Below are 18,822 nucleotides of genomic sequence, written 5' to 3'. Positions count from 1 at the left end.
AACAAATTTATAAATGCCATTTGAGATCTGCCCAGCCACACAGTTATCAGTGTAGGGAAAATAAAGCACTGGGCTATGCATGCATCCCTGAGGTATGCCAGAGTTAGACATCAGCGAGCAAGAGATACTATTTCCAATCCGCAATAACTTCTGTGGCTTCTCGGTGAGGAAGTCAAGGATCCTATTGCAGAGGTGGGTACAGAGGCCCAAGTTAGAAGCTTGTTGATTGGAACTGAGGGTATGACTGTGATGAACGCTGAGCTGTAATCAATAAATCAGATGTCAGTACTGACAGGTGATCCTGGGCTGAATGGAGAGCCAACAAAATTGCATCTGTTGTAGACCTATTTTGGCAATAGGCAAATTGCAGCAGGTCCAAGTCCTTGCTTAAGCAGGAGCTGATTATGGCCATAACCAACCTCAAAATAAATCTAAGTGCATCTGGGCAATAGTCATTGAAGAGGCTCCCACTGTTCTTCTTGGGCACTGGTGTGATTGTCACCCTTTTGAAGGGGATGGGAACCTTCAACCGTAACAGAGGGAGATTAAAGATATCCTTTAATACTCCTGTCAGTTGGTTGGCACACATTTTCAGTACACTATCGGGTACATCTTTAGGGTCTGCCACCTTGTGAGGATTCACCAGCTTGAAACACGTTCTGACGTCGGCCTCTAAGACAGAGATCACAGGGTCACCATATGCTGCAAGAATTCACACAAATGTAGTTTTATTCTCCCTTTCAAAGCATGCACAAAAGGCACTGAGCTCATCTGGCTCATGATGTTAGGTTTCACCTTGTAGAAAGTTATGGCCTAAAAACCCTGCCAAAGCTGACATGCATCGGATTCTGTCAGTATCTTCAATCGGAAGCGTTTTACACTGTTAAAATATTCTTCCGCATGTCATACCTGGTCTTTCTGTACAGTTATAGACCAGCAGTCTTCAATGCTACAGATCTAATCGTCAGCAGACTATGAATCTCCCGATTCATCCACAACTTTTAGTCCAACATGATCCCAAATGCTCAAACTCATCCACACAGATTTTGATGAAGTGTGGGCATGGGATAGCATGGTGAGCTTTCTTAATGGTGGTGTAACAATGTTCAAGTATATTGGTTCCTCTGAACAACGACTGCCATCGTATTACCTGTGAAATCAGAGATTTCTTCAAGCTGGCCTGATTGAAATGTTCTGCAATGAAAGGATAGGCATCAGGATGCACTGTTTCATGTCTGCTCCTCAGTGCTCAGCTCCTCCAATGCCTACTTGTTGTTGGCCAGAGGTGGAATGTACACAGTTACTAAGAATGACAAAGGAAAACTCCTTCAGCAGATAAAATGGATGACATTTGACAGCTAGGCATTCCAAGTCAGCTGAGCAGCACTGAGACAGATTGGCCACATCTATGCACCACGCTGAATAATCATGAAGTATACTCCACCTACTCTACCTTTAGATGACTCAATAAAGAAAGGTACTGACAATTTTACCATCACGAAACACATCTGGGTGAGGGCAAATCAGAAGCCACGGCGTACTGCAGAAGTCTATGTCAGGCTGAGGGACTGTAATGTTGTCTTTAGATCCGTGGATGCGACAGCTCTCAGGGAAAAAGAACTGTGCTTTCCTGATCCATCAGGAAGGCGAAATTGGAGCATTCTCAAGAGAATTTGCAGCCACTTCTGTGATATCAGAAACACAAGGCACATGTGGCAGGGAATTCAGATGATTACAGACTACATGCCTACCCTGCGTGCAAGTGACCAGGATGCTTCACTCCCTGAGAGGCTGAGTGTCTTCTATTCCCAGTTTGATGCACAGCACAAAGTGCTGGTGAGGAAGGCACCCCTCTCTCCAGGGGAGTGGACACTCCATCCAGCTGTAGCTGAAGTGAGGGCCAGAGTCAAGTTGGGTTCTGAAAGACTCAGCAGCCCAGCTGACAGAAGTGCTGACAGATATATTCAACATCTCTCTGGAACATACCATTGTTCTCTCGGTTTTTATGGCGGCAACCATCATTCCAGTGGCAAAGGCGGTGACAGTAACCTGCCTAAATAACTATCGTACAGTGGTATTAACATCAACCTTTAATGCCATGAGCAACTGATCATGGAGCACACTAAAGCCTTTCTCCTGCTACATTGTACTCTTTCTAGTTTGCTTATCGTTCAAATAGATCCACTGACAATGCAATAATCTCTGTCCTCCCTGCCTGTAAAATGGGGTCTCAGACACCAGTCTCCTGTTTATAGACCAGTTTGGCATTCAACACCATCGCACCCCTGAAACTGTGGGAAATTTGACACTCGCTTAGTCTCAACACCTCCCCCTGCAATTATATATACTGGACTTCTTAACAGTAAAGCCACAGTAAGCCTGCATGGGCAGCATCATCTCTAATCCCATTATGTTGAGCACTTGCGCTCCCCAAGGCTGTGTGTTCAGCCCACTGCTGTTCACAGTGCTGACACGTGACTGCATTTCAGGGTCCAGCTCAAACTGTCATGAAGTTTGCAGATGACACAACAGTTGTTGGCTTTATCAAGGACAATGACAAGATAAGAGTATAGAAAGGAAGTGAAGCAGCTGTTGGTTTGGTGTGGGAACAACAACCCAAGCCTGAATGTGGAAAAGAAAAAGGAAATAATTGTGGTCTTCAGGAAGGTGCAGACAAACCATCCACTTCTGCAGATCCATGGCTCCTCCACAGGGAGTTAAGTGCATCAAGTTCCTGAGAATTCACATCACGGAATCTCACCTCCCTGACCAAGAAGGCAGAGCAGCGCCTCCACTTCCTAAGAAGATTGTGGCAAGCAAGTCTGCTTACCATACCTACCACCAACACCCCCCCCCCCCCCCCCACCATCTTAACTGTATTTTACAGGAGCACCGGTGAGAGCATCCTGACAAGTTGCATCTGTATCTGGTATGGGAGCAGTCGAACATCGGACCAGAAGTCCCTACAAAGAACGGTATGAACAGCTGAAAGAATCATAGGGGTCTCCCTACCATTCATCAGGGTTATTTATCAGGAACGCTGCATAATCAGGGCCCTTACTATTATTAAGGATCCCACCCATACATCTAGCATCCTCTCTGAGTTTCTACATCAGGCAGGAGCCTACAATGCATAAAACCAAGAAAGGTCAGGTTGAGAAACAATTCCTTTTTCGAAGCCATTAGGCTTCTGAACTCCACTTCAAAGTGTCCCTGGTTAAACTGTTCCATACCTTACATATTTAATATTAATGCACTTTAGTTTGTTAGTTATGTGTGATCCATCTGTAGATTTTATCCTTACCTTCATAAGTTATTGTGTGTTACGTGTAGTACTATGCTTTACACCCTGGTTCAGAAAAACACTGTCTTGTTCCTATATAAATGTAAATACCTAAGTGACAATAAACTTGACTTGACTTGAAAATGTGATCTGTCTTTTCAGTGGGTGGTGAAACCATCAAGCTATAAACTGTATTCCCTCTAATTTGTAATGACCAGTGTGCACAAAAATCTTGTGCAGTGTAATGTTTTGCCCAGTGACAACCTGTGTGCACTGAATTTTATATATAGAGATAATCATTTTAACAGTTAGCATACACTGTCAATAAGAACTTTGACCTCCTCTAGGTTTGATCATTTTCTCTCTCATTCAGCTAAATTTTCACAAAATATCTGTAGCAGGCCTGCAGCAGTAATGAAGGAATTCCTCACCAGAGATTTTGCACACTGTCCACATATGAACTTGCTTGTTAAGTGACACTTTAAAAAGTCAAGCCTCCAAATATCATTCCACTTCTTCCCACTTGCAAAATTCCCCAGCACCTTTTACATTGTAACAATACACGCAGGTAATGCCAGGTTTTGTATTGCACATAAATATTTCTCATAGTAGCACATAACCTCATGAGCTTTCAGTGTAGCAGTTTCTACCGTTCATTAAGCCAATCTACTTTAAGTAAACTAGTTCTTTTATGATAAATGCCCTTTGCATCTTTGGAATTCAACATAATGAATCAATAATTTCTTCAATAAAAGCAGTAAAAAAAAGCGATTTCTAAAATCTGCAGACAAATTATCACAAATTCCATGTTGTCAACAGAGTCTGCATCAGAAACCAGAAAAAGAAATGTAATCGTTAAATATACTTAACATGCCAAAGAGGTAGAAGGTGACAACCTTTTGTATGCAGTTTAAGGTCCTTTGTGTACTAGTAGCAAAAGATGTGTGCACACATGCACACCTTAGCAGGAACACTGGCTGTGAGGCTTCAAACAGATTGTCACAGGTGAGCCACGTTTCCATGAAGCAAAGTACATGACAATCCCTGATGCCCCTCTGGTATTGTAAACTTGCTCTGTGGTCTTCAATTTATTTTCCAGAAACTGAACATTCACCAGCAGCATAGTCAGGAGTGGGCATCTAAGGACCTGTAACTCAGTGTGCCTTCTACGTTTACTTTTTGTTCGAGGAGAACTGCACTTGCATCCTATGTTTGCTGTCCAGAGATTTTGAGGATAGGTAGATCTTTTTTAAATCATCTTAAAATGATGTTGCTTACTGAAGTTCCCATGACAGTGACTGTGGATTTCAGTAGTAGTAGTCCTAAACAGGAATATATGAAGATTCCCATTGGAGCTGCACACAAAGTGTCACCATTTATCGACACCATCTTGGAATAATTTATTCTTAAGTTAGGATGATAACTTGCAATTGGTTATGACTAATGCGTATGTTAATCATACACTGCTTTGTGATAGAGGTTACAAATTTGAAGGTGCCACTAAAGTGGGCTTTGTGAGTAAACAAAGTTTATTATGTAGATGGTGAACACTAAACCAACAGAGCTGAAGATAGGAAAAAGTCAATGCCTTGGGTGGAGATACAATGGCAACCTAACTGTGTTTTTCTCTGAATAGTGAAAGCTTGTTCAGTTTTGTTAGAACTGCACTCATTCAGACAAGTAGAGTATCATACCACACTACTAATTTGCTCCTCGTGGATTCACGTTGAGGAACTCAAAGAATGCCCTTATTGTACCTTGCCATGGTTGGACTACAATTCCCTTCATTAGGTTCATAGCCAGTGGGCTAGACAGGGACTTGGCAAAGGTGATGCTTTTGAATATCATCAATTATGTAATTAGACTAGCTTGGAGATGCTCTGCCTTTTGTTCTTTTGTCCACATTTGGAACAAAGCTATAATGAGGTATGAAGCTGAGCGGTCCTGGCAACATCAGGAAGAAGCTTAGTAGCACAACAACATGTGTTATAACCCTTTTTCTTAATTGATGAAAAATGAGTTGTATTTATCATCTATTGCTAATTGGACATTGTGGTTTGTTGTACAGAGCCCTAAACCTTGTGGATTTTTAATAATGAGATTTTCTACCCTGAAGGACATCAAATAGTGGTAAGGTAAGATTTAATGACATTCTAGTGGTGTATGGACCACTATAAGTGGTACCAGTTTTTTTTAAAACTCTCAATTTATTCTAGTTACTTGAATTTAAATTACTCAGTGATTCTGTCTCGAGAACAGAAGTCCAGGTTCTTAGATAATAATCCAACAACTTAATAACCAAGTTTAATTACTCATGATGATGACAGTAAACTCCAAGGCTAATGAGACTAATTGAATGCATACTGCATCATGCTGATATGATACATTTGAAAAAATTAATACATGGTTAGTGCCAGTGACCTAACATGACTAGATCACCTTCTCTGGAAGCTCCCCTCTTGCTTGAGAGCAAGTCTCCAGCAATTCATTTAGGATGTTATCTTGCTCTTGAGCATTTGTTGTACAGGTACTTCTGGTGATTCCTTGACTTCACATGAAATAAATCAAAATGGTTGACACCTGGCTTCTTGGAAGGCTGTTTTCTGATTCAGAAGGAAGCCAAAATGGACCGTCCATTCTGTACATATTCTCAACATGTTCAGAAATATTACAGTCTTGCACTCATCTGGGATTCAATGTCATGAAGAACAGAAAAGTCCTTAGAATCACCACCCCTTGGCTGTGTATTTGTTCACTGCAGTTCAAGACTGGATGTGGCAAGACATCAAAACTTGGGTCTGTTAATCATAGGATTGCTTCAAAGCACAACTGTTCATTTTCATCCCATCCAAAAACCAACCATTCACTACATACTCCCATTGTCTGTTACTCAGCTGACTTTGTATGCATCCCTTTTTATGCCATGCGCTTCAACTTTGCTGATTAGCTTAACACATGACACCTAACGAAAAGTCTTGGCACATCAATTGCAGTTACCTCCAACTTTATACATCATCATTAAAAAAGTCTACTAATTTGTGTTAAGCACCAAATACACCATTTGTATTTAACAAATCCACATCAGTTTGCTCTAATTTATCCACTTCCCTGCAGATAACAATTGCTTTTCTATCATTGTCAAAACTCAGTGGGCTTATCCTTATTCCTTTTTGTGAACAAGAGAATAACATTCACCACTCTCTAATCCTCTGATTTATGCCTTCAATACTCCTGTCTACATGACAATTACAATGCATTCATGAATGACACAGTTAATAGAAAATATGATCTCATGTTATATACTTCAATCATGATGGTACAATAATATATAAATGCTCATGTAAGTCATTAATATCAAAACGTTTTGTTTAAAATTAAATTGTAAGTATTTGTTCCACTATATTTCCTTTAATGACATTAAGAGGCTGTTTGTTAGATAAAGTACTACTTAAGTACCATAAGTAGTATAAATATTCTACATCTTACCTAACTGCCAGAATGTGCATTGGCTGAGAACGTTGCAGCTTCTGCCTTGGTGATGTTGCCTGTGGTGAATTTGCTCCTGAACTCATCAGTTGATTACAAGCAGACTGACCATTCTGAATAAGTGGAGTAGTTTCTGACTGATTGCAACATACTGAATACAGACTGTCAAATGAAGAGTTCATATCATTCACCAAAGCCTCCAAGTCTACATCATCATCTGAAAAGGAAAAAAGAGCAACTTTTCAGAATAACTGTTTTTGTGTTTATAATCATTAGCTGTAAATATTAATTTTAATAGTATAACTCCCTCAAAAGATAGACTCTGAACAATCCCACATGATATCATTAGTGAAAGTCAGCTTAGACTAGATTTCTGTGCAAGTAGATACAAGGTATTGGTCATTTGAAGTCATTTTAAAATGAGGTGCACAAGAATTTCTCTTTTTAGGGAACAGGAAACCCTCTGGAATTCTCAACTGTCCTCATTTGGAATAAATGCTACATTAAATTCCTGTCCATTCACTCAGGTTTCAAGAGCAACATTTAAGGCTCAACAAACAGGAACATAAAAAATACAAGAGGTCACCTTGAATTTCTATTCTATTTTATGCAGTAGTTTACCTCTACTTCTGCACTTGGAAGTTGCTTACTTATTCAAATACCTGTCTAGATGTCTCCTATATTTTGTTATTATTCCTGCTTCCACCACCTCCTCTGGTAGCCCATTTCAGACACCAACGATCTATGAAAAACGTAGCCCTCAGATCCCCTCTAAAACCTTTTTCCTGTGTATGCTCTCAGTTTATAGACATCCCAACCATGATACAAACTGGTTATTTACCCAAGAATTTTATATACTTCTCTCATGCCATTTCTCAACTTCCATCACTCCAGGAAAAACAGATACACCCTAGCCATCCTCTTTTTATATCTCAAGTACTCCAGGTATATTGTGAATCTTTTCTATGCCCTCAGCAATATGCTGACATAATATCTTTAATAAGCTGTAAATGCTTAGAAATCAACGAGGTAACCTGGCACAAGGGCAGATGCGATCTTTAAATAAACACTTATCCATATTCACTATGGAGAAAGGCATTATAGTTTGCGAATTTAGAGGATGGAGCAGTTAAGCATCAGATCTCAATTGAATTTGTTCTTAAATAAAACAGGAACTACTTAGGGGCCACAGTGACAATTTCATTTTCCAATCAAATATTGATGACTAAAGATGGGCAAAGAAGTGGAAATGGCAGATTAAATTTAATCTTAAAATACGAAGAAACATGTCTTTGAAGGATTAATGAAATAAGGGCATATACAGTGAATAGTAAAATATGAGAAGCACTAAGGAACAATATGTCCTCAATGTGCATGTCCAAGCATCTCTGAAAAGAGCAGCACAGATGAACAAGGTTGCTAGGAGACATACGAAACATTAGCCAGGTGATGGAGTACATGAGAAGTAAGCTAATAGTAATAATTATATTACTGGGTTGTATGTGGTGTCCAGGGTGGGGTAGTACCTCTGTCTTTCTTGCTCAATCTTTTTGTTATTATTAATAATATGAACAAAATACAAATGATATATTAATAAAGGGATTACAAACATACAAAATTCCATTGCACATAAAAAAATACATAAGCAATGGTTACAGTATAAATGAGTTTACCAAAACATGAACCATACAGTATATGTATGAACATGGTAAATCTAGATATTTCATAATATATAATATAAAAAAAGAAAAAAGAAAAATATATATATATTATGCAAATTAACTAACCTACTAATCTAATAGCTAATAAAGAAGAAAAAAGAAGCAAAAAAGAAAAAAAAGAAAAACTAGAAAGAGAAAAAAAAGGGCTGTTTACATTATCTCACAAGAATACATAATCATCAATGTCGTCCACTCCGATCCTCTCAACATACATAAGATTAAAGCTGAAAAATCAAATGAACTTGGAACAGGGTCATATTACATCATATGAAAATATTGAATAAATGGTCTCCATATCTTTTCAAATTTAATAGAAGTATCGAATACACCACTTCTAATTTTTTCTAAATTTAAACATAACATAGTTTGAGAGAACCAATTAATACAGTGGGAGGATTAATTTCCTTCCAATTCAACAATATAGATCTTCTAGCCATCAGAGTTAGAAATGCAATCATTCGGCAGGCAGAAGAAGATAAATGCAGTGAGTCCATCATTGGTAAACCAAAAATTGGATAGGATGAGGTTGTAAATCGATATTCAAAACCGCAGAGATAATATCAAAAATATCTTTCCAATCTTTTTTCAAAAGCGGACATGACCAAAACATATGAGTTAAAGACGCAGTTTCAAATTGACATCTATCACAGATAGGATTTATATAAGAATAAAAATGAGCAAATTTATCCTTAGACATATGGGCCCTATGTACGACCTTAAATTGTATTAATGAATGTTTGGCACATATCGAAGATGTATTAACTAATTGAAGAATTCTATCCCAATTCTTAATAGGAATAATAAGATTAAGCTCTCTTTCCCAATCATTTTTGGTCTTATAAAGGGGCTCTGAAAGTATCTTCATAATTATATTATAAAGTTTTGATATAAGCCCTTTTTGAAAAGGGTTTAATTCAAACAAACTCTCCAAAATATCTGAAGGCACAAAATTTGGAAACGTAGGAAGTACAGTACTTAAAAAATGCCTAATCTATAAATATCTAAAAATTGAAATCTAGGCAAATTATATTTATTAGATAATTGCTAAAAAGACATAAAACAATTGTCCAAAAATAAATCAGAAAATCTTAGTAATCCCTTAGTTTTCCAAGCCGAATAAGCTTGATCTATAATGGAAGGGTGGAAAAAGCAATTAGATACAATAGGACAATTTAAAACGAACTGAGTCAACCCGAAAAATTTCCGAAACTGAAACCATATACGTAAAGTATGTTTAACTATCGGGTTGTCAATTCGTTTCGACAATTTAGAAAGAGCAAAAGGGAGAGAAGTCCCTAAAATAGAACCCAGAGCATACCCTGGTACCGATTTAATTTCTAAACTCACCCAATGAGGGCCAAAAGATACACCCCAGTCTTTCAACCAACATAACAAATATCTAATATTAACTGCCCAATAATAAAATCTGAAATTAGGTAATGCTAACCCACCTTCCTTCTTTGTCTTCTGTAAATATATTTTACCTAACCTGGGATTTTTATTCTGCCATATATATGAGGAAATTTTTGAATCAACATTAGTAAAAAAAGATTTCAGAATAAAAATTGGTACCGCTTGAAAAATATATAAAAGCTTAGGTAAAATAACCACCTTAATAGCAGTAATCCTGCCTATTAGAGACCTGTCTATTCAAAGGAAACAATTCACTCTTATTAAGATCAAGATTATTAAGATTTAACTTATACCCAGAAAACTCACTAAATTGAGCCAATAGAACTGCTGGAACAGATTTTTCAGGATTAGAAATGAATAATAATAAATCATCTGCATACAAAGATAACTTATGAATATCTGTCCCACGATTAATACCCAAAATATCCTGTGATTCTCTGATGGCAATTGCCAAAGGTTCTAAAGCAATGTTAAATAGTAATGGGCTAAAAGGACATCCTTGTCTGGTGCCCCGAAATAAACAAAAAAAGGGAGATCTTTGATTATTAGTAAACACTGAGGCTACTGGAGAGTGATCGAATATTTCTTGTCAATCTCTTTAATTTTATCGACCAATAAAAGAGTTTCCTTCTTAATGCGTTTTCTCAAACCAACGGAGTAAGAGATAATCTGTCCACGTATATACGCTTTAAAAGTGTCCCAAAGTGTTCCGCAAGAAATATCATCCATGGAATTAGTTGAAAAGAAGAAATCGATCTGTTCCTTCATAAATTTAATAAAGTCCGGATCTTGCAGTAAGGTAGAGTCAAATCGCCATTGTCTGGCATTAGAAACTGTATCCGTAAATTTAATAGAAAGTTTTAATGGAGGATGATCAGAGATAGCTATAATATCCTAATTACAACCGATTACCAATGGAATAAAACAAGAGTCACTAAAAAAATAATCAATTCTCGAATAAGAATGATAAATATGTGAGAAAAAAGAAAACTCTTTGTCGTTAGGATGCCGAAATCTCCAAACATCAAAAACTCCATTATCAGTCAAAAAGGAGTTAATACAAGTGGCCGACTTATTGGGTAAGGTCTGAATAGATAAAGATTTATCCATCAAAGGATTTAAACAACAATTAAAGTCACCACCCATTATTAACTTATATTCATTTAGATTGGGTAAAGAAGTAAATAAGGACTTAAAAAAATCAGGACAATCCACATTTGGAGCATAAACATTAACCAAAGCAACCTTTTTATTACAAAGTTAACCCGTAATTAACAAAAATCTACCATTCGGATTCGAAAAGATATCTTGTTGAACAAATGCAATAGAGGAGTCAATAAAAATTGAAACTCCTTTTACTTCGGCATTCGAATTCGAATGATACTGTTGACCCCGCCAAGATCTAAAAAAGCGATATTTGTCCTCCTTCCTCACATGAGTTTCTTGTACAAAAATGATATGAGCATTAAGTCTTTGGAATACTTTGAAAATCTTCTTTCGTTTAATCGGATGGTTTAAACCATTAGTATTCCAAGACACAAAATTAATGGTCTGAGTCATAATTCTAAAATCAACCCTTTGGTATAAAAAGGTTAACCAAATTATAAACTCATGCACCCGGAAGAGGAACAAAAATAAAGAGCGGACTCGGAAGTGACGACAACGCAGACATATTTGAAGTTCAAAAACAGCCCAAATGAAAAAAACTAAAGCAAACTGGTGAAGGAAAAATAAAATTAGAAAACAAACTATGCCCCACCCCTATAAGAAAAAGATGAGAAAACGCCAAAATATGGCTAGAAAAAGGAAAAAAATGAGATTAACTCTACCCCCATGTCAGCGGAAGACCACTCTGTATATAAAGGATATATATAAAAAAAACCACCTCAACTTTAAAAATTAAAGTCACTATACTAAAAACCATACTTCTAAATATAGTTAGTTGTAAAAAAAAGAATATAGTCACTAAAAGCTTATAAATCGGGCTAAAGCCCAGACAAAACAAAAAATATTTAAGCTATGATAAACGATGCATTGTAGGAAGAAGACAAGAGAGAAAAAAATAACGCCATCTTAAACAAAACCAAAATTCTTTTTCAAAAAACCACCATCTTAATAAAAAAGAATTCACCTTCGAAGGAACAAAAATAATAGTCAAGAATGTAGTATAATGGTTAAAGTGTATAGAACAGAGCGATTATATATGACGAAAACACACTTTAAATTAAATATCAAATATAGGATAAACCTACACCAATAACCAGAGGCTAAATCTGGTTTAAGAAATCGAGAACCATCTTAGACAATCAGAATCATTCATTTATTAGAAACTGGTGTCTGTAGCAGTAGGGAAGTTCTCCAGATAACTTCTCGCTTCGGATGTTGAAAGGAAAACCTGGCGTGGAGCATTTGGCGGAGAAATTCTAAGCTTCGCAGGGTATAAGAGCGCAGGTTTTAGATTTTTCTCACAACATTCAGACATCAGCGGTTTAAAAAGAAGCCTTTTTTCATAACTTCAGGACTAAAATCTTCAACCAAACGGAAATAGTGATCTTGAAATTTAACCATTCCTGCCCGCCGAGCCACACGAATAAATTGTTCTTTGTCATGTACATAATGAAACCGGACAATTACAACCAAAGTTTTAGCTGTAGCACTCAATGATCGACACTGAATTCTATGTGCGCGATCCAATAATGGAGGATTATTTGGGAAAATCGACAGAAACGCTTCTTTTAATAGTTGAGCAAAATATTTTGAAGGGTCATCTTTTTCTATGCCGTCTGGGAGACCAAGTATACATAGGTTCTGTCTTCTGGACCGATTCTCAAAGTCAACACTCTTGGCTTTAAGTGTTTCCACCAGTTTAGTGGTCGAAATTAAATCCTGTTGCAGTTTTTCAATAGTCAAATCTCGTTTCCGAGTGTCTTCTTGCAGAGATGCGATAAGAACTTGCTGCTGGTTAATTACTGAATCTGTCTTAACCATATAATCTTGAAAAGCCTTTATATCTTGTTTAAAAATTTGTTGTAGTTCATCAAATTTTTTATCCAAAACCTCCATAAACAATTCATAAGTTAATTGAGTGTGTTGCGGATGAGCTTGCTTCTTTCCATTACCATTCGGATTGTGCACAGGTTCTTGTCCTTTAGATCTAAGAGACATTTCTGTTTGCATATCTTCAAAAAATTATAAACTCTTAATAATAAGTTTTAAAAAAATGGCAAAAAACTTTTGGTGTAGGTAAAAATAAGTTGGATAAGGGTGATCAAAGGTTAAAAAAAGTAAAGGTTATGGAGCGAATCTGAAACAGTACTCACTCCATGAGCGTCTCCCGCTGACTCCTGAGTACCTCTGGTGAAGGGGCTAGTCATATCCATTCCGGGCAGTTCACACACCTTTGTTCCCACCTGACACTCAACTCTCACCTGTGCTCCAACTAACTGTTTGCCTGCGACTGCGGCCATAACCCAGTAAACCACGTTGTCAAATGGGCTAAATCAGGTGAGGGCCTCATACCCAGTGAGATAGAGATATGCCTGTCCTAGCACGCAAAGACAGCTTTGGTGAACTGGGGGAATGAGATCAACAGTGAGATTCAATGACCAGGAAGGCAGTTCGGCAATGCTTTGTGAAGAGCAATGGGAATGACAAGGCACAGAAGAAGTCAAGACCCCAGTTGTAATGACTAGGTGTACCACTGGAACCAGACTTCCGAGGTTGAGAGAGTGGAACTGCTCCAGTGCAATGGCTTTTCCACTTTAAAAACTCTCCTGCACAGATCCTTCAGTGCATGCACAAATCTAACTGTCATTGTTGAATGAGACGGACAACCAACCAATAATTATATGAAATATTAATTAGGCCACAGCTGGAGTACTGTGTACATTTCTGGTTGCCACACTGCAGGAAGGAGATGCCTGCACTGGAGAAGCAGTGGAGAAGAATCAGTAGGATATTGCCTGAGATGGAACATTTCAGCCATAAGGAGGGACTCAGAGGCTGAAATTCTATTCCTTAGAGCAGAGAACACAGAGAGGAGGGTGTGGGACCTGATTTAGGTATACAAAATTATGGAGGGGTATAGATAAGGAGAGATAGTAAGACATCTGTCTCCTTGGCAGAGGAATTCATCACTTGAAGGAATAGGTTTAAGGAAGGAGGTAGATGGTCCAGAAGAGACTTGGAAAAATTGTGTTTTTTTTAAATGCAGAATAATTAGAAACTGGAATGTGAAAAGATAAGCAGTACTTAAAGGATCCTTTGAAACACAATGTGCATTAAACTATGGACCAATTACAGGAAAAGTGGATTAATATAGATAGATAATTGACCAGGAGAATAAATGAAAGGGATTTTTTCCCATGCTAAATAACTATGACTTAATACTTCTGCAAATTAACAGACTTTTGGTTTGCAATGCAAGTTTTTTCAAAAGAAATCATTAAAGGGTTAATAATATGTATGGTCTTTAGAGATACCACCTGTCTATTTTTAAATCACAATACACAAATATAACAAAGACAGAATAATATCCAAAAGATGAGGTGAATATTTGTATCAATGAATCAAGGGATTGTGACGTTGTGCACAAATTTGAAGAAACCAAGACCACGAAAGACCATCAACTAAAATTTTTGTCTCTCTAAATTTTCTACGCAGGTAGCATTTTACTTTTGAAAAAGAGGCATAGCCAGTAGAGTCACAAAACGTAAAAATAACTTCACTACTGATTTCAAATGTTACCAAGCCAGAAAGATACAAGCAAAATCAAGTTCTTTCCATTTCTCAGCAGTCGTCTCTTCAGAGCACATGTGGACTGTCAGAGTCATAACACAAAAACAGACCTTTGGTCCATATCATCTATACTGATCTCATTTACTTGCATTTGGTTTGCAACCTTTTAAGTAGTAAGTAGTAATGATTTCAAGAGTGTGGTTAGATGCTGCTTAAATGCTGTAAGGGTATTTGCCTCCAACACTTTTTCAGGCAGAGGTTTCCAGATTCCAACCAGTCTCTGTGTGAAAATGTTTCCTCTCGGATACCTTCTTAATCTCCTACATCTCACTTTGTGCTCATATTCTTGTGTTTTAGACAGTCCTTCTAAAGAGATAAACTAATTCTTACCAACTTTACACTTTTCAGAATTTTGCATATTTCCCATCCATTCAAGGGACAACAAAACCAGTCTATCCAATCTCTCTTGATAACCAAATGCTCACCCCAGGCAACACCTTGGTGAATCCCCTCTGCACCGTCAATCATATGTGATCATGCCCTTCCTATTCCTGAGACCAGAACTGCAAATAATAACGCAGTGGCTTATCAAGATTTTCTGATGTCCTTGCTTTTACATGCTATACAATGGCTAATAAAGGCAAACATTCCATACATCTTGATCAGCACCCTATCCACCCATGCTGCCAGTTTGACAGAATTGAGGGACTCGTTGTATAAGAACCCTTTCTTCAGCAACTCTGCCTAGAGTCCTATCATTTACAATGTATGCCCTACATCTGAAATAGATAAACATATCTGTCAAAAGTAAATTCCACTAGCCATTGCATTTTCCAACTGATCATGATCTTGCTGAATAGCTAAACAGAGTTTAAATTGGGAACTCATTAATACATTTAAGAACTGAAATCCCAAAGAACTTCAAATTCACGATAAAACCACTATCTTTTCCCTGATAATAACCACTATTCTTAAGCCATGAAGGAAAGATCATGACTAGAGATCCTGCAGAGTTAGAATAAATATCAAACAATAAAGGCAAGAATATCATCAAGGATCCTGGTATATAGCTAGAGGTGGCCTTGAACTGGAAGTATTATTTTTCTATTTAAAAGATATCCAATAGAATGTTTACCCAATATTATGAAAAACTACCCAAATACTACAAAGCTTACCAGACTTAGACCAATAACTTATCTCCTTAATGTCTCTTTCAAATATCAGAGAGGTGAATGAAATAAGTTAATATTCAGCTGTCTGATGGGAACAGGCTAGTGTTTGTTTCAACTCAACCAACATAAATCCTGATTCAGGGACTGAAGCATGAGCTAAATTTCAAAGAACAATGACAGATGATACAAAGGTTGGCAGAATTGCAGATAGTATGGAGAATTGCTGTAGGTTGCAACAGGACATTGATTGGATGCACAGCTGGCAGATAAGTGATATATGGGAGTTCAACCCAGAAAAGTGTAGAGTGGTTTATTTTGGAAGATTTAATTTGAAGGAGAATACAGGGTTAGCTGCAGGTTTATTGGAAGTCTGGAGGTACAGAGGAATATTGGTGTAGATGTCTGTAAATCTCTCAAAGTTGCCGTGCAAGTTGATAGGGTTGTTAAGAAAGCATATGTTGTGTTGCTTTCATTGGTCAGGGAATTGAGTTCAAGAGCTGCAAGGTACTATAGCAGCTCTATAAACTTGGCTAGACTACTCTTGGAGTATTGTGTTCAGTTCTGGTCACCTAATTATAGGAAGGAAGTGGAAGCTTTAGAGAGAGTGGAGAAGAGATTTACCAAGATGCTGTCTGGACTAGAGGGCATATCTTATGAAGATAAGGTCAGCGAGCAAAGGCTTTTCTCTTTAGAGCAAAGGAGGATGGGAGGTGAGTTGATAAGAGGTGTACAAGATGATAAGAGACATAGATCAAATAGACAGCCAGAGGCTTTGGCCCTGGGGAAAAATGGCTAATTTTCAGGTGACTGGAGGTAAGTTTAGCGGGATACCAGACATACGATCTTTACACGGAGAATGGTGGGTGCAATGAATCTCCTGCCAGGGTAGTGGTAGAGGCAGGTACATTAGGAACATTTAAGAATCTCTTAGATGGGCACATGGATGATACAAAAATGGTGAGTCATGTGGGAAGGAAGGGCTACATTGTTATGAGAGTAAGGTTAAAAGATCAGAGCAACATCATGAGCCAAAGGCCCTATAGTATGCTGCAATGTCCTATGTTCTATTAACTACCTTGAGTACACATGCGACTACTGCCAATTTTACAATTGTCATTTAGCTTCAAACACTGAAGTCTGAAAACTTTCTGCATTGGATGAGAAATGTTATTAACTCTCATTTTAATTATTTAATCTATTACCTTAAATCAATAGCCCTGGTTATTGGACTAAAGTGAAATTCACCCTTCATACCCACCCCAGAATTGAGCTTCTCAATTCATTAAATTTGTACAGATTTACCCTTAACCCTCTCCATTCCAAAAGAAAAATTTCAAAAGCAGACACAAACAAATACCAACCTTGATTATTAGTTGAATGATGACTGCATGAAGCTTGAAAACTTGCTCCAATGCCCTCTCTCGTTCTGCGTGACGTCCGATCTACATCATCCTAAAATAAGACAGCCAAGTTAAATGCATGGTTGTGATTAAAAGAAAATTATGGTGCATGCCATGCACAAAACTGATCTTCCATACTGTAACCTATTCATAAATAGAGAAAATCTTAATAACATTGCATAACAGAATGTGGTGATTCATTGCAAGAATGCAGGTAGGCATGCACATACACTAACTGCTTAAACATGAAAACACTTTTCAGAGGTTCCATTGTAGCCTGGGAACTGAATAAATACATTTTAGAGAAAAAATATGCTTTGGGGTGTAGTAACCCCAAGAAAGCCAGTGGAGCACAAAAAAGCCAATGGGGTGAGCTAGGGAGTTGCTTCAATGGATAGCCAGTTTAGACAGGAGTTAAAAATCTTGATTTTCTGTTGTAACCACTTTTGAGCCTACACATGAGCAAAATGTAGTACACAAGATTATGTTAACTGTTTTTCCAGAAGTATAACTTCTTTTGAAAAGAGAGCTTTCATCAAAATTAAACAGGACAGACAAACAGAAAACACAGAAAAACCTACAGCACAGTACAGGCCTTCGGCCTACAAAGTTGTGCCGAGCATGTCCCTACCTTACAAATTACTAGGTTTATATCATATCCGCCTCCAGCACCGTTGCCAGCAGCCCATTTCACACACTCACCACTCTCTGCGTAAAAAACTTACCTCTGACATCTCCTCCGTACCTATTCCCCAGCACCTTAAATCTGTGTCCTCTTGTGGCAGCCATTTCAGCCTTAGGAAAAAGCCTCTGACTATCCACACGATCAATGCCTCTTATCATCTTATACATCTTTATCAGGTCACCTCTCATCCTCTGTCACTTCAAGGAGAAAAGGCCAAGTTCACTCAACCTATTCTCATAAGGCATGCTCCCCAATCCAGGCAACGTCCTTGTAAATTTCCTCTGCACCCTTTCTATGGTTTTCACATTCTTCCTGTAGTGAGGCGACCAGAACCGAGCACAGTACTCCAAGTGGGGTCTGACCAGGGTCCTATATAGCTGCAACATTACGTCCTAGATCCTAAATTCAATTCCACGATTGATGAAGGCCAATATACCGTATGCCTTCTTAACCAGAGTCAACCTGCATAGCTGCTTTGAGCGTCCTATGAACTCGGACCCCAAGATCCCTCTGATCCTCCACACTGCCAAGAGTCTTACCATTAATACTATAATTCTGCCATCATATTTGACCTACCAATACTATATTCTGCCATCGTATTTGACCTACCAGGACATTGAGCAGGAAACCTATAGATAACCTAATAACATATAGAAACTTAAAGATAATTATGTCTATAGCGATATTATAAATATTACCTATAATACAAAGTAAACAAGTCAACAGCAAAGAGAACTCTGATCTCAAATCAGTGCTCAATTTTAAGATGATCATCTTAGTTCTGAAAACATTAGTTTATTTGCGACAGAGTAAAAGTTCTCAGAGTACATTTTTCAAAAGATTATGTATTACACTGACAACTGCATTATGTATAATTTAGCTTAATTCTGAAGCTTAATTCTTTCACAAAAGGTCTTAATCTTAA

The 18,822-nt window shown here is 37.7% G+C and overlaps 1 protein-coding gene across 13 annotated transcripts in view; it reads right to left on the bottom strand.

Moving 5' to 3' along the window:
• grb10b (growth factor receptor-bound protein 10b) overlaps positions 1-18,822 on the bottom strand; it is a 240,723-nt gene that overhangs the window by 123,270 nt on the left and 98,631 nt on the right. For all 13 annotated transcript variants that reach the window (XM_059972444.1, XM_059972446.1, XM_059972443.1 and 10 more), the window contains 2 exons: positions 17,174-17,264; positions 6,770-6,986 (listed from right to left, as the gene is read on the bottom strand). In XM_059972444.1, the coding sequence (XP_059828427.1) occupies positions 6,770-6,986; positions 17,174-17,264 (308 nt within the window). Of the gene's footprint in view, positions 1-6,769; positions 6,987-17,173; positions 17,265-18,822 lie in introns of those variants that run through there.

Source organism: Hypanus sabinus, chromosome 6, assembly GCF_030144855.1.
Source record: "Hypanus sabinus isolate sHypSab1 chromosome 6, sHypSab1.hap1, whole genome shotgun sequence".
Classification (NCBI taxonomy): domain Eukaryota; kingdom Metazoa; phylum Chordata; class Chondrichthyes; order Myliobatiformes; family Dasyatidae; genus Hypanus; species Hypanus sabinus.
This window is presented reverse-complemented; position numbering and strand designations above follow the sequence as displayed.